Raw genomic sequence first — 20499 nt, forward strand, 5'->3', positions numbered from 1 at the left:
CACTGGAGACCCACAACAATATCAATATATTGATTCAACAGTCATATTCATTTGTTGAATCCTTTCTTCTTTGTTATACAAGAATCTACTTTTTTAAAGTAACCTTTTTCTTGATTTGACTGCTTGTCCTGTTGCTATAGTCCTTTGTTTTCTGGAGCTTTGAGAAAGATGTTTCTGCCAGTTCTTGCTGGTCAAATCTTCTGTGGGGGGATGGATTTCTGCAACATTTCACTTCGCCATCTTGAGGGGGGGTGAGGGCCAACAGTATCTTTTAAAGGGGACCATTGAATAAGAGCAGGAAAGTGACATGACCAGATCTTTGAGGGAAAAAGCTCTCTTACCCTGGATGTCAGGAGACCAGGCAAGGGAAATGAATGTCTGAGCCATGGCATTAGAAGTGGAAAAGTGAGGAAGGGTAGAAGAAAGATTTTTTTTAAAGTTAAGATCAGTAAGACTTGGTGTTTGATTAAATGTAGCACGTGGACGGAAAAAAACGTAGGTTGAATACCAGGTTTTCAGATTGGCTATTTGCTCCAGCAAATACCGTTAAATGGGTTGGCTTAAAAAAACGGAATTTATTGGCTGATAGTTTTTTTTTTAAGCAGTTTTATTGAGATAAATTCACATACCACACAATCCGTATAGTTTACAGTTTTGAGGTTACGAAAATGTCCAAATTGAAAGCGAGAGAGAGAGAGAGAGAGAGAGAGAATACGATGGAAAATGTCCAAATTGAGAGAAAGAGAGAGAGAGAAAATACGGTGATTTCAAATCTTTCCATTACACATTGTCCAAGGTCGTCATATCGTTAAGTAGCCTTGGATTAAAATCCAGGCTATCTGACTCTGAGTAGGCAAATTGGGTCCCAGGACGGTCCCTTTTGGCTGCCGGGCAGTGACTGATTTTGTGACTGATTCCTAGGGTTGACTTTTGCCACTCCCTGGGAGTGATCTTTTGTCAAAGAAAAATCTTCTCATTCTACTCCCTTGGTTAGAATGTTTCAATCCTTTTGGTGTAACACTTAATCCCTTTGTTAACAGGTCTTTCAACGACCAAATCAACACTATTTTCAGTGGCTGCATAATTCTTATTTCTTTTCGTATTTGTGCCATGAAATAGGAACTGAGTCTTCGGTTTCAGTCTTCTCAGTCCTCGGACAGTGCTTTGCCTCAATTAGCATGCACGCAACAAATGTTGCTGAATTTATGCATGAATGAACTAAAGAACCACCGAACAGAGACGCAGAAGGGGGTCAGTCTGGGAGTTCCAAAGTTCGGGAGGGGTGCCGGGACGGGCAGTGACTGTCACGTGACGGGGCGGGGCACAGCCCATGTGCTCCGCGGCGCCCGGCGGCCCGGCGCGGCTCCGCCCTGCGCGCCGGTCACGTGTGGGCGCCGGCTGCGCCTGCGGAGAAGCGGTGGCCGCCGAGCGGGACCTGTGCGGGGAGCCGGAAATGGTTGTGGACTACGTCTGTGCGGCTGCGTGGGGCTCGGCCGCGCGGACTGAAGGAGACTGAAGGTAAAGCCGCCATGTCCGGGCCCGACCCGGCCCCCCCACCCCCTCCCCCCGCATCCGCCGCCATCCGGGCCGGGACCGGCCACCCTGCGCCGCCGCCCCGGCGCCCTAGCCCCGCGGCCGGAGCCAGGGCCCCGGCCCGCCAGGGCCCGATCCCCGGCCCACGTGTGCCCGGCTCGGCCCGGCCTGGCTGCTAGGTGGGGGTGGGGTGCGCAGGCCCGGAATGTGCGGGCCTCGCGGGCTGGGAGGGCGCCGAATTCGCCTGCCGGGTAGTGCCGCCTCGGCCCGACCCGAGGAGGCCCAGCGGCCGCAGACGGCGCGGCTGCCGGCCCCTCGCCCCCTCCCCCCTTCTCGTCCGGGCCGCCGGGAAGTGACACGTTGTTCTTTGGCACTGGCCGGCGCTGCGCTGGGAGGGTGCAGCGGAGGGAGGCGGCGGCGGCGGGCAGGGAGGAGCCCCCGGCCCCGCCCGCCCTCCGGGCAGACCCTCACTTGCTTGAAACCGACTCATCTTCGGCCGCCGCCCGCTCTTTCTGGCCTCTCCTGGGCGGCAGCAGGCCTCACCTTCAGCCCTGCGCGAGTGCCCCCGCGGCAAGCATGCCTTGTGTGCCCCTGGGCCAGGCCCCGTACCCGGTGTTCCCGGGTGGGGGGTGGGGAGGCCACGGCCGAAGCAGCTAGTGCCATTTGTGATCCGGGAGCCTGGTGCCAGCGAGACCTGGAATTTCCGGTCTGGTTGGTCTTGGGCCCCGCGGAGCCGGGTTGATACCCCTCACCTCCCAACCCCAGGCCCTCGGATGCTCAGAACCTGTAGCCCGCACCGTGGACTTATTCTTAACCGAGGGGGTGAGTGAGGGGGCTCTTTCATCAGGTCTGGGGTGGTTGGAGGTGATGCGGGTTTTATACGGTGCTGGTGGGAACTCAGGCCGGAACGTTTCTGCTCCTTACCCCCTTGGCACCTCAGGGGCTCCTGATTTGAATCCAGCCCTTGCATCAGTCCCTTCCCCATTCTGTTTGCCTTAAGCTTGGGTCCCTTCCCCTTTCCGAGCTCCACTCTTTCCCAACAGGTGTTGGGGGGACCCTGATGTGGCACCAAATGAAATGAACAAAGCTTCACAGCCCACAGGCCCCCCGCCCGCCCCATCCCCTGGACTCCCACAGGTAATTAGGGATGAGGACAGAGGAATATCAGGGTCTGGGGTGGGGGGGTGGGGGAGACCAGTTCAGGAACAGGTTCCAACTTCTGGATTTTTCCACCCCCATCTGTGTCAGTGCAAAGTGCATCTGCTTGCTGCCAAATTCAGACAGGGCCCGAACTTCTCTAGGGGCTGTCTTGGGGTGGGGGTATGTGAACTGCTGAGGCTCTTGCCATGAGATCTCCCCTTACTTTACCAGCTTGGGTTTCTGCCCCACCCGGGTTTCCCCCTCGCTGAACTCTGATCTCCCCCTTCAGCCAGCGTTTCCCCCGGGGCAGACAGCGCCGGTGGTGTTCAGTACGCCACAAGCGACACAAATGAACACGCCTTCTCAGCCCCGCCAGGTGAGGGGCTCTGGGGGAGGGAGTAGGGGGCCTGGGTGGGAGCCATGGAAAATTTAGGCCAGATTGGGCCTAGGATGGAAACTTTGGAGGCCCTGTACCTGGCCTCAATTTTCTGACAGTTGCTCTGCGTTCTTTCATGCAGCTTTACACTACATGTTTTTAATGACTTATGGTGGCTGGCCCCTTGGGGGGTATGTAGTTGGTGGGATGGCATTATTGGAATTCTGGTGCCTCTGAAAATTGGGGGCAGTGCTTTGGACCTTAATGCCAACTCCTGCTTTCCTATTTCCCTCTTTTACTTGGAGGTTGTCGTTGCTCCGGTCCCTGCTTTTTTCTTGGACTGTGGTGAGAGAGACAGTCCAGCTTGTTTGTGCCTTTCTCTCATTCCCCACGTTCTTCCTTATTGAGTGGAAGGATTCTTGTCCTGCCTCATTGTCCTTTACCCCATCACCTTGGGGGTAATTCTTTTTTTTTCCTGTCCCCATGTGCTCTCAGGGAGGATTCAGGTCTTTGCAGGTAAAATCCCTTTCCTAATCCTTGACCCTCTCCTGATTTTACCCTTCCCTTCCACCCTAGTCAGAGACTACACCAGAGACTGGGAGTCTTCAGGGTGGGGACTTGTTTGCCGTATAGGTCCTCAGTCTGAGGCTGACTGCTGCATGTTAGGGGCTAAATTTTGCAGCGAGTGTAACTGGGAATTGGGGAATTGTTGCATGTTAGAGGCTAGCTCTTCTTCATTACCTTAGGGTGGAACAGTGCATGTTGGGGAGTATGTTGCCTGAAAGGGCCGACTTAGGCGTGATGCATCTGGGTGTTAGGAAGCCCCCACAGAGGGGTCGCCTGGTAGAGGTGACGTGACTATGTATGCATGGCAGTGAGGAGTGAATATATGCAGAATGCAGTGCAGTGTGTACCCTGAGTTTGGAGGCAGTGTGTGAGTACAAGTGAAAACAAGGCCGTTAGTTGGAAAACTGGGTCTTGGAAGAATTGGTCCCCAAGACTCCAAAGCCCCCAGTACTTCTCTCCAGACTGCAGCAACTTTGTGGATTGGCTGTTTTGCTGTCACCTTCCTCCCCTTCCCGATGCCAACTGCCTTCCTCCTTCCTGACAGCACTTCTACCCTAGCCGGGCCCAGCCCCCGAGCAGTGCAGCCTCCCGAGTGCAGAGTGCAGCCCCCGCCCGCCCTGGCCCAGCTGCCCATGTCTACCCTGCTGGATCCCAAGTAATGATGATCCCTTCCCAGATCTCCTACCCAGCCTCCCAGGGGGCCTACTACATCCCTGGACAGGTGAGGCTGGAAGCCACAGGACCTTGCCCCCCAACCCTCACCTCTCCCACTCTGACCCTCCAGTGCCATTTCTTCTCTGGAGGTGGGGTTTCCTTCTGGTCATTGCCCAGAGTTGGCTTGCTCTGTTCTGCCCTACATTCTCTTTGTCGTCTGAGGTGGTGCTCATAGCTCCCTTAATCCCTTCTCTCCTTCCCTCCCCCTTCCCCCCACCAGGGGCGGTCCACTTATGTTGTCCCAACACAGCAGTACCCTGTGCAGCCAGGAGCCCCCAGCTTCTATCCGGGTGCAAGCCCTACAGAGTTTGGGACCTACGGTAAGCTGGGGAGGGAATCAGAGGTGAGAGTGAGCCCTTGGGAGCGTCTAAACTGATACAGTGTATTCTAAAGCATTAGGACCCTTCCCAGGCCTGGCTTTGGGTCTAAAAATGAGAGGGTTAATAGGTGTAGGGATTGGTGCTTAATATTTAACTGGCGGTGTTGTGGGGGAGAAGATTTGGTCCTATCACCAAGAGAGTTAGAACCCTCCTCAGCTCAAAGAATGTAGGCTCAGGCGCCAGCTTAAGGACCTGTCAGTAAGCATTCTTTGTGACACGCCTTCCATGATTTGGGAGAGCCACTGTCACATGGGCTTGGTCGGGTTTTCTAGCTATTTTTCATTTATATTCTAGGGGAAGGATTAGTTTGTCTTTTATGGCAGTTGTTTCCAAAACTTTGATCAACTATCAGGATTAATTTTGAGTATATACCTCTAAAATGTATATATTTTTATTTGTTTATACACATACATAATTTAAACAAATAAAACACTTGTGTCTCTGTTGATAAAAACAAGTAAAAATTAGGATGAGATTAAAAAATACACCCCACTTTGGAGACCTTTGTTTTAAGGTATTAATTTTCCTCATCCTGAGTTCAGTTCATAATGTTACTTTTTGTTTCCTTGCTTCTTAGCAAAGGGCTAGAGATTCATGCTGGACTCAGGTTGAGTGGAATGGGTTGGCAAATCTGTTTTTCTCATTTCTGGGCCAAGATACGGTTCTGTTTCAAAAGTAGTTGTGACATTTACAGAGTTTGTATGTGTGTGTTTGGGGTTGGTGCCTATGCAGTAACTTACGGGGTAGAGAGAAACAGATATAAGTCTTTCTGGTGGCTGGTGTGGTGCAGAAGGAGGGCCTGCCTGCCTACAAGGTGTGCAGGTATAGTGTCAGGAATTCTTGTAAACGCAGTTCAGACTGGTTCCCCAGCTTTGATAGACACCTACTTCCCTGGGGGAGGAGGGCGGGGCAGGGCAGGGGGCTGGCTGTGGGTGATGAGAGGTTCAAGTAGGCATTCGTGTGTGGTTGGGCCCTGACGCTGCTACCCTTCTTCCTGTCTGCCCCCCTCACTCCCCAGCTGGCGCCTACTACCCAGCCCAAGGCGTGCAGCAGTTTCCCACTGGCGTGGCCCCCGCCCAGGTTTTGATGAACCAGCCACCCCAGATTGCTCCCAAGAGGGAGCGTAAGACGGTGAGTAGGAGCAAGTGGCCCTGGGACATTTGGGAAGGGGAGAATCAAGGTTAGGAGCTGCTGGGGCATTGTGGGCCAGGGAGTGAGGAAGGAGAGGGTCAGCTGAAGTGGGCAGAGAATGGGGGTCTGTGGAGTGCTCAAGTTCCTTGTGGAGTACCCAGATTTCAGTGTAGAAATCACTTTCATGGAAAGACTGTGAAGTGCTACTGGGAAAATTCCTGAGAGACCTGGACTTTGGGGGTCCATAAGAACTATGCTTGGTTTTGGGTTTCTGGTGGCTTGCCTTGGAAATGGTTTGTTTTCGGTGCCCTCCTCCCCCGCTTAGTTCTGGTAGCTCTCTGGGCCTCCGCCTCTGCTCAGTCCTCAAGCCCTGGGCGTGGTGCCCAGAATAGGGTGCCAGGGCTGGGGAAGCCGCTGAGTCACCCTGGCTCCACCTACTGGATCTGGGCCCTGCCCCCAGAGATCAGGCAGACTAGCCGCAAGTGAGCCACATGGGTGTTAGATGGGGGTCCTGAGCCCCAGTGGGTGTAGCCACTGGCTTGGGGACTGCTGGTGGGGCTGGGGTAAGGGTGGGAGGGGCATTGTGATGTTCTGGGCTGCTCTGTGAGGTCAGGGGTCTCCTGGGGTGAGGGCCAGGTCAGGCACTAAAAGAGCAGGTGGATGGGTCGACAGTAGAACTCATGGAGTTTCTGGCACTCACCCACCTGCTTCCCAGTGGGGGGTGGGGGGGTGGCCTGGAGTCTCAGGAGTGGGGTCAGGGTGGAAAGGTGGGTCCGCCCTGCTTACCACTCATCCCGTAACTTTTTTCCTCAGATCCGAATTCGCGATCCAAACCAAGGAGGGAAGGATATCACAGAGGAGATCATGTCTGGGGCACGTACCACCTCCACTCCCACCCCTCCCCAGGTATGGTGTGTCTGCTCTCTGGGTGCCTGCCTGGCTATGGATTTGGCTGTTTTGCTCAGAACTTCCAGAGTCCCTTCATCCTTTCTTTCACCTCCTTCAGCTAAGGGATTTATTTCCCTGCTTTCCTGGATTTCTAAGCATAGCTGAATAGAAATGGCATAGCTAAATAGGAAAGAAAGATTGTGGGATTCTTCAGGGCAAATTTGGTAATTTTTTTGTTTTGCAGGTGGGGGGCGGTATGGAGCCACAGGCTAATGGAGAGACGCCCCAGGTTGCTGTCATTGTCCGGCCAGGTAAGTAAGTTGGTGGAACAGAGCTTTTATGGGGAAAGGGAGTACAATTTATGGTATCAAGTAGGTGGAACAATGGAACTGGGTACCAGAGAAGATTGACTTTTATATTTCAGGTAGTGAGATTTTGAGGGTGAATGAGATTTTGGGTGAGAAGGAAAAAATAAGCTTAGAAGAGAGACGATGGAGGAGAGTGTTAAGTTGGAATGTCTTAGTTGGGAGGAGGAGGAACAACAGCAGTGAAGGACTGGCCTTTAATTACTCACTCTTCCTTCCTGTGGTACAGATGACCGGTCGCAAGGAGCAATCATTGGGGGTCGGCCAGGGCTGCCTGGCCCAGAGCACAGCCCTTCAGAATCCCAGCCTTCATCACCTTCTCCGACCCCATCACCACCCCCAATCTTGGAACCGGGGTCTGAGCCTAATCTTGCAGTCCTCTCTATTCCTGGGGACACTATGACAACGGGGATGATACAGATGTCTGTAGAAGAATCAACCCCTGTGCCCCATGAAACTGGGGAGCCATATTGCCTCTCTCCAGAACCTCCCGCCCTCGCTGAACCCATACTGGAGGTAGAAGTGACACTTAGCAAACCAGTTCCAGAATCTGAGTTCTCTTCCAGTCCTTTCCAGGTTCCCATGCCCCTTACATCTCACAAGGTGGAAATTCCTCATGAGCCTAATGGTGTGATTGCATCTGAGGATCTGGAATCAGAGGTGGAGCCAAGCCCAGAACTTGACCCTCTTTCTCCCCTGGCTTGCCCTTCTGAACCTTCTATACCCATTGCTCCAACTGCCCAACCTGAGGAACTGCTCAATGGAGCCCCCTCGCCACCAGCTGTGGACTTAAGCCCAGTGAGTGAGCCCGAGGAGCAGGCCAAGGAGGTGACAGCATCAGTGGATCCCCCCACCGTCCCCTCTCCCACTCCAGCTATGGCTCCTCCGACTACTTCCCCTGCTCAGGAGGAGGAAATCGAGGAAGAGGAAGAAGAGGAAGAAGGAGAAGGAGAAGAAGGAGAAGGAGAAGAAGAGGAAGAGGAAGAGGAAGAAGAAGGAGAAGAAGATGGAGAAGCAGGTGAAGCAGGAGAAGCCGAGGGTGAGAAGGGAGGAGAGGAAGTGCTCCCCTCAGAGAACACCCAGGCCCCAGCCCACCTGCCCCAGAATTTGGAGGCAGCAGCAGCAGCCCACCAAGGTAACTTGTGGCTGGATAGTGGAGGTGGGGCAGGTTGGAGTGTGTGGTTTCTTCTCTCCATTGATGATCTCCCATTTGTGCCATTGTGTCTGGATCACAGAAACCCTGTGATGGAACCTAAGAGAGCTAGAATAAGGAATTGTGAGCCTAAAGTGAGTGTGATGGAAGTAGAGATACTGTACTGTGACTTCTTTTGAAGTGCTCCCACCTATTTTTTTTCTTTAATAGTGGCGGTATCTGTGCCAAAGAGAAGACGGAAAATTAAGGAGCTCAATAAGAAGGAGGCTGTAGGAGACCTTCTAGATGCCTTCAAGGAGGTAAGGGAACAGAAGGTAGCTGAGGGGAGAGGGCAGTGTTTGGGTATAGAATAGTGATCATCCTACACCAAAATTTGGTGTTCCCTGGTTACAGGTGAACCCAGGAGTACCAGAGGTGGAAAATCAGCCTCCTGCTGGCAATAATCCAGGCCCAGAGTCTGAGGGCAGCAGCATGTCCCCAAGGCCTGAGGAGACAGATGAGACCTGGGACTCTAAGGAAGACAAAATTCACAATGCCGAGAACATCCAGCCTGGGGAGCAGAAGTATGAATATAAGTCAGGTATGCTGAAGGAAGGGTTTGAGAATGATTGAGTCCTCTTGTCAGAGCCCCAGAAGACAAGAGTATGATAGGCCTATCTTTTCCTTGCAGATCAGTGGAAGCCTCTAAACCTTGAGGAGAAAAAGCGTTATGACCGTGAGTTCCTGCTTGGCTTTCAGTTCATCTTTGCCAGTATGCAGAAACCAGAGGGATTACCCCATATCAGTGATGTGGTACTGGACAAGGTTGGTAGACATAAGTGTATGTGTGGTGGGGGGAGGTAATTTTGGGCTAAATAGACTGGCTGCATTGGGGAAGAGGAGCCTGAGATCCTGAAGGAGTAGTCAGTAGCCACAGCCTACATTTGAGGCCTTCTCTCTTCTTTTTGCAGGCCAATAAAACACCACTGCGACCGCTTGATCCCTCCAGACTACAAGGCATAAATTGTGGCCCAGACTTCACTCCATCCTTTGCCAACCTTGGTCGACCAGCACTTAGCAACCGTGGGCCCCCAAGGGGTGGGCCAGGTGGGGAGCTGCCCCGAGGGCCGGTGAGTGGGACTGGTAGAGGGGCAGATGGGCATGGGTGTGGGAGTGGCCCCTTGTGTCTGCTTGGTGGAAGTCATTGAGCAGTCTGCCCTAGAGATGTGAGGTAACGGTGTCATGTGTTGAGCTGACTAGCTCTGTTTCTTCTCATGTCCTTATTCCTTGTTTAGCAGGCTGGCATGGGACCCCGGCGCTCTCAGCAGGGACTCCGAAAGGAACCTCGTAAGATCATTGCCACCGTGTTAATGACCGAAGATATAAAACTGAACAAAGCGGAGAAGGCCTGGAAACCTAGCAGCAAGCGGACGGCAGCTGATAAAGACCGAGGGGAGGAAGATGCTGATGGTAACAAAACCCAGGTACCAAGTCCAGCCTTTGGTCTCCATTCCTTCTCAAGCTCTGCCCTCTAAGCCAGTTTTTCCCTTTTTGTTTCTGTCCATTCTTTTTACTAGCACTTGCCAAAGTCCCTATCACCCTCTCTTGTGCTTCCCAGTAGCTTCTATTCTTCTGGAGAACTTCACTAGATCCCATGTGGATTCTTTGTCTCTCTTTCCCCCAGGACCTGTTCCGCAGGGTGCGCTCCATCCTAAATAAGCTGACGCCCCAGATGTTCCAGCAGTTGATGAAGCAGGTGACACAGCTGGCCATTGACACTGAGGAACGCCTCAAAGGAGTCATTGACCTCATCTTCGAGAAGGCCATCTCAGAGCCCAACTTCTCTGTGGCCTATGCCAATATGTGTCGCTGCCTCATGGCGGTTAGTTTCCATTGTTTAACCCACAGTTTCTAAATCTCATGGTCTTGCATCCCACTCTATTCCCAAGTCCCCTTGAGTCGAACTTCTTTGTTCATCCCTAGCCCATGCTGTTGATGACAGCCAGGAGGAGGCGGAGTTGGTCTTGTTGAGTCAGGTAGTTGAAGAACCCTAGAGGGCTTTCATTGACCCAGACTAGTCTAAGTGAGTATAACATTCTCTTTGACCTACAGCTGAAAGTGCCCACGACAGAAAAGCCGACAGTAACTGTGAACTTCCGAAAACTACTGTTGAATCGATGTCAGAAGGAGTTTGAGAAAGACAAAGATGATGATGAAGTTTTTGAGAAGAAGCAGAAAGAGATGGATGAAGCGGCTACGGTGAGAGAAGACCCATCCACCACCAGTGCCACCATCTGCTCGCTGCTCTCCCCAACTTAAACATTTTGATCTTACTTAGCTGTAGAATGTGGGAAGGGGATAAGTGGTGCGGGCATTGATGTTTTGGGGGATTTTCTCATTACATGAGTCTTGCTGCTGGCTCTAGACATCTAGAAAGTGGAGAAGGGCTTTAGCAGAGTGGCTGAGTATCTTGACGTGACCCTGTCCCTTGACTGGCAGGCAGAGGAACGGGGACGCCTAAAGGAAGAATTAGAAGAGGCTCGGGACATAGCCCGGCGACGTTCTCTAGGGAATATCAAGTTTATTGGGGAGTTGTTTAAGCTGAAGATGTTAACAGAGGCAATAATGCATGACTGCGTGGTCAAACTACTTAAGAACCATGATGAAGAGTCCCTTGAATGCCTTTGCCGTCTGCTCACTACCATTGGCAAAGACCTGGACTTCGAGAAAGCCAAGGTAGGGGACCTGGAGGCTGAAGTATGTGGGCCTGCTGTCCACTTGGTGACCTTCTCGTTAGACTACTGTGTCTGGACCACTGAGCTACCTTGATGAAGTGGAGGGTCTAAGGAGGAGCAGGGAGGTGTGAGGTATTTGAAGTTCCTGATCTGATCCATTTGCTTGTCCCTAGCCCCGAATGGATCAGTATTTCAACCAGATGGAAAAAATCATTAAGGAAAAGAAGACGTCATCCCGTATCCGCTTCATGCTGCAGGATGTGTTGGATTTGCGACGGGTATGTGTCTTCCCACAGCTAGTCTGCTGCCTTTGACCCCACAGCCCACAGTCCTGACACTGTCTCGTCTGACCTTCCCTGAGGTAATTACAGTGCATCTGGCTTCCTGTTCCCACAGAACAATTGGGTGCCACGCCGAGGGGACCAGGGTCCCAAGACCATTGATCAGATCCACAAGGAGGCTGAGATGGAGGAGCATCGGGAGCACATCAAAGTGCAGCAACTCATGGCCAAGGGCAGTGACAAGCGTCGGGGTGGCCCTCCAGGCCCGCCTATCAGTGAGTTTGAGGCTCAGGTGGAGAAAAGGGCAGTAAGGGACTGAAAGGTTGTGCTTTCCATGATGACTTCCTGTTAGTGCCACGTGTCTGGGCCACTGAGACTCCATGATGGAACTGAGGATCTGAGGAAGAAAAGGAGGGGATGGACTAAGGAGAAGGGGCTCTTGGAATTTATTTATCATCCTATTGTGTCCTCCTTTCTGTCCTAGGCCGTGGGCTTCCACTTGTGGATGATGGAGGTTGGAACACAGTCCCCATCAGCAAGGGCAGCCGCCCCATTGACACCTCCCGCCTCACCAAGATCACAAAGGTGGGGGGGGGTGGGGTGCATGTTTTGGGTGTGATGAGGGTGTCAGGGAGGGTGAAGAAGCCTCAGCCAGCCAGCAGAGATTTGGCTCTTGGCTCCTTCCCTCATTTTTCTGGAATTGAGAATGTGACAGGTGAAGTTGTCCTCTTAGACTGACTGGTTAGGTTGCTTCGGGACAGGGCTACCGTGTTGCTCAACTCTAGAGTCTATTCACACTGGTCTAAGTCAAGCTGACATGCATACGTTTTGTCCTTCCCTATGGTACACATAAATCTGTACCCTCATGAACTAAGAATGGTTTTTATATCTGTATAGGTTTTAAAACCTATATTTTTAGGTTTAAAAAAAACCTAAGTACTTCGTATCATGTGAAAATGATATGAAATGCAAATTCCAGGGTCCATAAATAAAGTTAGCTGGAACACAGCCATGCTGAGTCCTCTGGCTGCTTTTGCATCACAGTGGCAGAGTTGAATAGTTGCAGCAGAGGCTGTATGACCTACAAAGCTACCTGTCCCTTGCAGAAAAAGTTTTTGGATCCCTGATCTAGGACAGTCACAATCTGTGTGACTGTACACAGTGGTGCGGGCCAGAGATGTGGCCTGGACAGACTTATGACTCTCCCTTTACTTTCTCAGCCTGGCTCCATTGATTCTAACAACCAGCTCTTTGCACCTGGAGGGCGACTGAGCTGGGGCAAGGGCAGCAGTGGAGGCTCAGGGGCCAAACCCTCAGATGCAGGTATGGAGGCCAGTGTTAAAGAGTTTGAGCTCTTGAGGGCTGAGCTTCATCTATAAGGGAGGTTTTTAATACATGGCTGTTAGGTAGTGTGGGGAGGGTTTAGGAATTAACTGTTTTAGTGTTGGAATTGGGACCAGGTTTCTTAAACTGGGACGTAAGGAAAAGAATGCGGAAGACAAGGGGTTTTCATCCGAGTTTTCTGCCTCCCTAGCATCAGAAGCTGCCCGTCCAGCTACTAGTACCTTGAATCGCTTCTCAGCTCTTCAACAAGCAGTACCCACAGAGAGCACAGATAACAGACGTGTTGTACAGAGGTGAGGTTTCCTAAGTGTCTGTCCTTCCCACGCAGAGTACTGTGATTGGATTTAGGTTCCTCACACCTGTAGTGTTTGGAGCCTGGCTGAAGTTAGAAGTATTTCCTAATGCAAAGAACATGGCACAGCAGTTGCTCAGTATATTGTATAATTACACAGGGGAGTGCCTGAGTAGAGCTGGTGGGGGACAGTTTGCCTGGTTTTCTTCCAGGAGTAGCCTGAGCCGAGAACGAGGAGAGAAAGCTGGGGACCGGGGAGACCGCTTAGAGCGGAGTGAACGGGGCGGTGACCGTGGGGATCGGCTCGATCGTGCACGGACCCCTGCCACCAAACGGAGCTTCAGCAAGGAAGTGGAGGAACGGAGCCGAGAGCGGCCCACCCAGTCTGAAGGACTGCGCAAGGCATCTAGTCTCACGGAGGATCGGGACCGCGGGCGGGATGCTGGTGCGCACCCTGGGAAAGGAACGGAAGGGAGAAGGGTATTGGCTAGTTGGAGGCTAGCTGGTCCCTAGACAGTCTTGACTTCCGTACCCTGTCTGCCAGGAAGACTGAAGCCCAAGAGTGTCTTTGTTGTATTTTCTGTTCCCTCAGTGAAGCGGGAAGCCACCCTTCCCCCAATGAGTCCTCCAAAGGCCTCCCTCTCTGAGGAGGAGCTGGAGAAGAAATCCAAGGCCATCATTGAGGAATATCTCCACCTCAATGACATGAAGGTAGGCAGTGGGAGGGTGGGCAAGCCTGGAGTGTGGGTCTGAATCTGACTGACCAATCTTTCCCTCCGGTGCACCCCCCCCCCCTACAGGAGGCAGTGCAGTGTGTGCAAGAGCTGGCCTCACCCTCTTTGCTCTTCGTCTTTGTGCGACATGGCATTGAGTCCACACTGGAGCGTACCACCGTTGCTCGTGAGCATATGGGGCGGCTGTTGCACCAGCTGCTCTGTGCTGGACACCTCTCCACTGCTCAGTACTTCCAAGGGTATGATTGACTTCCATGGACATCCCACTTCTGTTTATCCACACATTTCTTTCTCCATTGTGGGACCCTTCATACTTGGAGTGCAGTCTCCTCAACTGCCCCCGTCACCACTCCTTTGGGGTGGGGTGTGAACCATCTAAGGACAGGCATCTTAGCTTGAGATAATTGCCCCATGCTTGGAAAGCATTCCTTGGAGACTCGCAGTTATTCTTTAACCATGCCAGGTTGTCCCAGGATGGTGGGGGTCTAGCTTATCTTCTCTAGAATGTCCTGCCTTTGAATTCCCTTTGTAGGCTGTATGAAATCCTGGAATTGGCTGAGGACATGGAAATTGACATCCCCCATGTGTGGCTTTACCTAGCAGAACTGGTAACCCCCGTTCTGCAGGAAGGTGGGGTGTCCATGGGGGAGCTGTTCAGGTAAGCCCTACTTGATGTAATTCAGGGCAGGTAAAGAAGAGAGGGAGGGAGGTATGGAAGGTTGGATATCTGAGTTTGGGGAGGAATGGGGTAATGTTGAGAGGGCTTGTGGAAGCCATCAACACTGGGATTTTCTTCTCTTGTAGGGAGATTACAAAGCCTTTAAAACCCTTGGGCAAAGCTGCTTCTCTGTTGCTGGAAATCTTGAGGCTCCTGTGCAAAAGCATGGTGAGTGAGGGCCTTTCTGAGGGTGAGGTGTAAAGGACTCCTTTCCCGCTGTGGAGTTTGGGCTGCTTGCATGGTCTTGGGGCCTCCTGAACCTTTGGAGTGGGTTATGGTGATGATAGGACTATGTTGGAACCTGGAGAGGAAATCTTGAGGATGACAGTCTTCCTCTCATGGGTTCCTCTCCTGAGTTCTGGCCAAGGCTAGAGGGGAAAAGACTCCAGGACTAAGATTGATAGACTTATTTATTCATTCATTCAACTGGTGTTTTTTTGTACATTTATTATATGCTAGATACTGAGGATACAGCAGTGAATAAAACAAGTTGGCAGAGGCAAAAAGTAAGAGACTACAGCTTAACATAAAAACAACAGTGTGAAGTAAAGCGTGAAATAAAATAGTTGAAGTGGAGTGTCTTACTGTGAGGTTGCAAAGGAGTTTCCGTTTGGTAACGTTGACACAGGTTTTCTTGGAAGGGCGCTAAAGTTGCTTTGTGAAAGTTAATTGGTGACTGGCAAGTGTAAAGGCGTAAGGATGAGAAAAGGCAAGTTGGGTGTTGTACTTAGTGGTGGTGAGAAGTTGGGATGTGTAGGTTTCATAAAAGCTCAGCTCTCTGGAACCTGGAGCAATGAGACTTTGGATTGAAAAGAATTGTTCTTTCAGTGACATATTTTCTCTTTTCATCCTTTTAGATAAAAATATGTACCAGGATAATACCTTTTTCAAGAAAAACATAATGAATTACTTATGCATGTCGTTGACTATAAGTTGCTATAGGCTCTATTTACACATTGTTAAGAAAGAAAAGACTTACCATACTTTTTTTTTTAGAATGTAAGACAACTCGATTTTAATAGTGTTAGTGTGTGAAAAAATGACCGTCTTTAAAATCTGTGAACTGTAGTCTTCTGTTAAGGGCTGATGGCCTCATTCTGAATATCTATTGGTATAAAAAAGTGATGCTTTCAGGATCTCTCGGTCTTTAAAAAAATGGGGTCAGTCTTTGTGATTTGTGTTTGGGATGGGGGAGAGGAGTATCTGCTTCTAAAATTCTGTTGACTTCAACTTAGGAACCAAGTCAACATACTTCTTACAAGTCTTCCCCTTTCAAAAGCATTTGTTGACTGGAATAATGAAAAACTAAGCTGTTTCAGAAAAAAAAGTGTAGTTGAGATTGGGAGACAAGGATGAGGTATTTGGATTTGATTGTTTACCTTTTTGAGGACCAGTAATTCTTTGACAATCCTGGGAAAGGTATTTGACATTCTTCCTAGAGACTTGGACCATTTTCCCTGCCCTAATCTCATGGTATTGTGGTAGATGTGTTCTTGTTTATTTGGATGGTCACTTGACCGATGTCTGTGCCCTACCTACCAGACTGTTGGCATGGAGGACTGCTGTGTCTATTTGGTACCAGTATAGTATCCTTATTCCTTAGCAGGCACCTAGTGGACTTTCAGTACATATTTGTTCAGATGACTGTTGTGGAGCTGCCAGGTATTTGGAGAGTCTGGGTGGGGGTTGGGTTTGCTGAGTAAGTCTTGTTTTCCAGGGTTCCAAAAAGGTGGGGATGCTATGGCGAGAGGCTGGGCTCAGCTGGAAGGAATTTCTGCCTGAAGACCAAGATGTTGTTGCATTCGTCGCTGAACAGGTTTGATGCTGGTTAGGTTAATTCTAGCATTTGGGGCTGGGCATTCTTCCTGTGCTGCCATGTTTCTTTCACATGGGATACTTTATAAGCCCCTTGACTATGGCTGGGCTTTTTTGGTTGCAGAAGGTGCAGTATACCCTGGGAGAAGAGTCAGAGGCTCTTGGCCAGAGGGCACTCCCCTCTGAGGAGCTGAGCAGGCAGTTGGAGAAGCTGATTAAGGAGGGTAGCAGTAACCAGCGTGTGTCTGACTGGATAGAGGTATGTTTTTCCTAGATACTGACTTGGAGAGAGGGAAAGGAAGGAGAGGTATATTTTGGGGTGGGGTGGGGTGACAAGGATGGAGACTGAAGGGCAATATTTGGAACTCATGAGACATTTGTTTTTCCTGTCCAGGCCAACCTGAGTGAGCAGCAGGTAGCATCTAACACATTAGTTCGAGCCCTCATGACAACTGTCTGCTATTCTGCAGTTATCTGTAAGAGGGGCTGGGAAGTTAGAGGGAGTGAGGGTCGCTCAAAACAAATGGTGGGAGAATTTTATTATATATTACACTGAAAGTGAATTATTTCATTTATCCCTGTCTTTTTTCCTATAGTTGAGACTCCTTTCCGTGTGGATGTTGCAGTGTTGAAAGCACGAGCGAAACTGCTGCAGAAATACCTATGTGATGAGCAGAAAGAGCTGCAGGCACTCTATGCCCTCCAGGCCCTTGTAGTGACCTTAGAACAGCCTGCCAGTAAGAGCTAGGTTGCCTGGAGGGGTGGTGAGGTCTGTAGGGTGGGGTAGGGTGGACTGGACTGGACTGCCAGAATGGAAGAGGTAGTTGTGAAAGGGTCTTCAACAAGGAACAATGGGTAGTCTTTGAAGAGAAAAATGCCCTGGTGGTTTGATTCCTTTCTTCCCCCTTCAACCTTCCTTTATTTGCCTATAATTGGAAGAAGTTGAACTCAGCCTTGAAAGGTTAACAAACTACCTGTCTTGTGCTTAGCTATCTCCTAGATGCCAGGATTGCAGAGGTGATAGATAACATCTTCCAGATATCTGCCTGCATAGGGGTGCGATGCTTTGCTTACCTTGCCTCATTTAATCCTTTAAACTATCATTGAGAGTAAATGGCATTCTCCAGATTGGGAGACTAGTGCCTGAGGTTAGATATGCGTCAGGTACTGGGATGTTAGCAGTGAATTAAGTTCAGTTCCTGCCCTTACTGGCAGAGACTGGCCTGGAGTCCATAACAGTGCGATGAGTGTTGGGAGATGGGGCCTGCGGTGCCCTCTGGGAGAGTATAACTAGTCTGAGGGGTGATGAGTGGAACAAGCTAAATGACAAATGGGAGGGGAACACTTTAAACAAGTAAGTGTGTGAAGGGAAGCCCAGGGGTAGAAAGAACTTGACACAAGGTAAGGAATATGGGTAACAGGGAGCATATATCTACTAGTTGTAGTTGAGGCAAGATGGGACTGAAGAAGCGGGCACAAGTCTAGTCATGCCAGGGGCGTATCAGCCTTGGGATGGGCTGTAGGAAGCCTTTGTGGGATTTTAAGCAGGAAGAAATTAATATTTTAGATTATAGTTTTAAGATTGTGCTGGCCATTACTGGAAAGGGTGATTTGGATTGGGGTGAGAGTGAATGTAGCAGCACATTCAGCAGGAGCATGCTGTGCTTGCTGGTAGTGACTCAGTCTCATGATGATACTGGAGATGGGGAAAGGAGGGGCATGATGTAAGAGCCGGCAGCTTGACAGCATTTTGTTTTCGTCACACTGGCCTAGGGAGGGAGGAGTGTGGTGAAGTGTTAGAAATGAAGATGACTCCCAGGATGGTTTTTAGGAGATGAGATGATATGGTGGTGCCATTCACCAAGGGTAGGGGAACACTGGATCAAGTCAAGTTGGATCATACTGAATTTATGGTTCCTGGTTGGGGGTAGGGAATGATCCAGAGATGTCATGTATACACCTGGATCCATTTGGAGATGGGGAAGTAGATTTGTGAGTTGCTGGCATGTGGTATGTGCAAGTCACATGAGTATATGGGTGACTGCCTTAGGGAGAGTGATGAGAGCCTGAGATAGAACCCAGAGGAGGTGGAAGGACCCCAGGGGGAGGGACCAAAGGAGGGAGAGGACCCTGTTAAAAGGGACAAAGTAATTTTAGGAGAGGGAAATAGTGATGCTAGATGATGCTGAGCATTCCTTGTAGCAGTCCCTAAAATCAAGGGCCCTAAATTCAAGTACAGAAACATGTAGGTGATTCTGACTGAACAGCAGTTTGGTGAAAAGGGGGGCAGAATGTAGGTGGGGAAGGACAGAAATCCTCAAGTGAGATGGAAAGGGAAAAAAAATGTTGGCAAAACCTTTTGTTTGGCTGTAAGAGATGTAATTGAAAAGGGAGCCTTTTATGTTTAGATGAGAGAAACTTGGGTTTGAAAATACAGGACAATGTGGGTAATTGCTTGTATAGGGGGCCCTTGGGTGAATGGGTATGGGATTTGGAGCACAGGTTTGGGCTAAGCTAAGGATCTGCTGCTGCCATTGCTTTTGTGTGTGGCGGGGGGGGGGGGGGGGGGGGTGTAGGGTGGCAGCAGTATCCACAAGCAGGGTGTGGATTTGAGGGTGGCTGGGCATGCCTTGATGAATGACCTAGCCTGTGGTTTAATCTAGCACTTTCTATATGTTAGTCATGTCACTACTCTCCCTTGTTTTGCTTTTAGAAGTATAAAGTTAAAAACAGGGCATGTGATGGATGGAATAGGTTGTGTTCGGCGGTTTCTGGGCAAGTGCTAGGAGGCTACCTAGCAGGCAGAGGTGGAGGAGAAAAGAGGTCAGAGCAGATGATCCTCCTGAGCCAGCATCGTGAAGGAGTTCACTAGGAAGGTGACTAGAGAAGAGGTGCGGAAGCATGAGGGCCGGAGAAGAATGTATGTACTCAGCATGTGTGGGGAGTGAGTGAAAAGTGGGGTTAAGAGTTTGTTAGGGCTTAGTCGCTCTGTCTGAGGACCAGTAGATGTTCCAGGTTATACCTTGATGTTTGTGATACATCTGGGACTTTTGTGGTTCCCCACATTCAGGAGTACCTGAGTTTATATAGTTTTTCCTATTAAATGTATTGTGAGTGGAGATGGTCGGAGCTTCAGAGATAAGGCCCAGTGGGTAAGTAAGGTTTGTTCTGTGGCCAAGTGACTCATTACTACGTACCAGTCTTTTAGGTCATGAGGTTATCGTTCTGTCAGAGGCCTGGTCACTTTAGAATGGTCATACCCATAAATGTCAGGGCCTTGTGTAACAGTGGAGCTTTTCCTTGGGAGAGACCCCTGGGGCTGGGTTGGGTTAGGTTACTGTGGCTAGCTGCATCTAACTGTTGCCTGTTTGCAGACCTGCTTCGGATGTTCTTTGATGCGTTATATGATGAAGACGTGGTGAAGGAGGACACCTTCTACAGCTGGGAGAGTAGCAAGGACCCTGCTGAGCAGCAGGGCAAGGGCGTGGCCCTTAAATCTGTCACAGCCTTCTTCAAGTGGCTTCGTGAGGCTGAGGAGGAGGAGTCCGACCACAACTGAGGGCGGGTGGGGCCGGGGACTTGGAGCCCCATGGACACGCGGATGGCCCGGCCAGCCGCCTGGACTGCAGGGGGGCGGCAGCAGAGGCGGCGGCAGTGGGAGCCTGTAGTGCGGTGTGTCTGAGCTAATAAAGTGGCTGAAGAGGCAGGATGGCTTGGGGCTGCCTGGGGCCCCCTCCAGGATGCTGCCAGGTGCCCTCTCCTCCCCTTGGGACACAGAGATATATTATATATAAAGTCTTGAAATTTGGTGTGTCTTGGGGGGGACACTACCGCCTGCCCTTGGGGTCCTTTTTTTATTTTCTGAAAATCACTCTTGGGACGGCTGTCCTCGCTGCTGGGGGCCTATGCCCCAGCCCCCGCACCACCCCTGCTGCTGCCTGGGCAGGGGGAAGGGGGGCACGGTGCCTGTAATTATTAAACATGAATTCAATTAAGCTTGCTGCCTCTCTGCTTTATGGCTTGCCCCCTCTGGAGAAGGGGTATGATAGGTGGGCAGCCTCCTTACCAGAGCTGGCACTGTGACACTACACCCGGTAGCGTGGCACCCCTCCTACCTCTTCCTCTGTCCATGATTGCAGGGGGTGGCGAACCATTTTACCGCAGGTTTCGGTCCTCGAGGTGGGCATGATAGGGTGCCTTCTTGCTTAGGAGGGAAATAGCTATGGTCGGCTAATGAGAACATGCTTGCTACTCTCTTTCCCAGAATGTGAGCTGAGGCCTATGTTTGAAGGCCCTGGGTTTCAGCCTGGCCATAGCTGGAGAAGCTCTTCAATAGCTTTAAGGTCTCAGCTGT

General features: G+C 50.8%; 1 protein-coding gene and 3 non-coding genes across 9 annotated transcripts; all 4 read left to right on the top strand.

The window, feature by feature from the left end:
• Positions 1-1384: 1384 nt before the first annotated feature.
• On the top strand, positions 1385-20140 carry EIF4G1 (eukaryotic translation initiation factor 4 gamma 1). 6 transcript variants are annotated; one of them, XM_077117742.1, is made up of 33 exons: positions 1385-1518; positions 2299-2355; positions 2577-2670; positions 2963-3049; positions 4161-4337; positions 4551-4650; positions 5729-5841; positions 6655-6747; positions 6974-7040; positions 7324-8229; positions 8458-8546; positions 8641-8827; positions 8918-9051; positions 9198-9356; positions 9522-9710; positions 9911-10108; positions 10339-10485; positions 10726-10962; positions 11135-11239; positions 11358-11517; positions 11727-11827; positions 12463-12565; positions 12777-12879; positions 13091-13323; positions 13471-13589; positions 13679-13851; positions 14145-14270; positions 14417-14498; positions 16048-16146; positions 16270-16404; positions 16540-16621; positions 16742-16882; positions 19520-20140. In XM_077117742.1, exons 3-33 carry the CDS (start codon positions 2611-2613, stop codon positions 19702-19704), a joined length of 4890 nt encoding a protein of 1629 aa, XP_076973857.1. In that variant the 5' UTR covers positions 1385-1518; positions 2299-2355; positions 2577-2610; the 3' UTR covers positions 19705-20140. The 6 variants fall into 6 exon arrangements, with proteins under 6 accessions (XP_076973857.1, XP_076973860.1, XP_076973861.1 ...); XM_077117745.1 differs by having other exon boundaries at positions 9525-9710; XM_077117746.1 differs by lacking the exon at positions 2963-3049.
• LOC143649002 (small nucleolar RNA SNORD66) lies at positions 8285-8368 on the top strand. The gene has a single exon (XR_013158884.1). It is a non-coding gene; the product is annotated as a small nucleolar RNA SNORD66 (small nucleolar RNA).
• On the top strand, positions 10999-11076 carry LOC143649003 (small nucleolar RNA SNORD66). The gene has a single exon (XR_013158885.1). It is a non-coding gene; the product is annotated as a small nucleolar RNA SNORD66 (small nucleolar RNA).
• Positions 11572-11647, top strand: LOC143649001 (small nucleolar RNA SNORD66). The gene has a single exon (XR_013158883.1). It is a non-coding gene; the product is annotated as a small nucleolar RNA SNORD66 (small nucleolar RNA).
• Positions 20141-20499: the final 359 nt, after the last annotated feature.

The sequence above is a fragment of the Tamandua tetradactyla genome, chromosome 10, assembly GCF_023851605.1.
Source record: "Tamandua tetradactyla isolate mTamTet1 chromosome 10, mTamTet1.pri, whole genome shotgun sequence".
Classification (NCBI taxonomy): Eukaryota; Metazoa; Chordata; class Mammalia; order Pilosa; family Myrmecophagidae; genus Tamandua; species Tamandua tetradactyla.

Excerpts from the sequence above, each read along its gene's own strand:
- EIF4G1 (XM_077117742.1), top strand. The coding sequence starts at position 2,611 with ATGAACAAAGCTTCACAGCCCACAGGCCCCCCGCCCGCCCCATCCCCT. Across the intron at positions 4,338-4,550 it reads CCTACTACATCCCTGGACAG|GGGCGGTCCACTTATGTTGT; the intron begins GTGAGGCTGGAA and ends TCCCCCCACCAG. Across the intron at positions 12,566-12,776 it reads GGCCAAACCCTCAGATGCAG|CATCAGAAGCTGCCCGTCCA; the intron begins GTATGGAGGCCA and ends CTGCCTCCCTAG.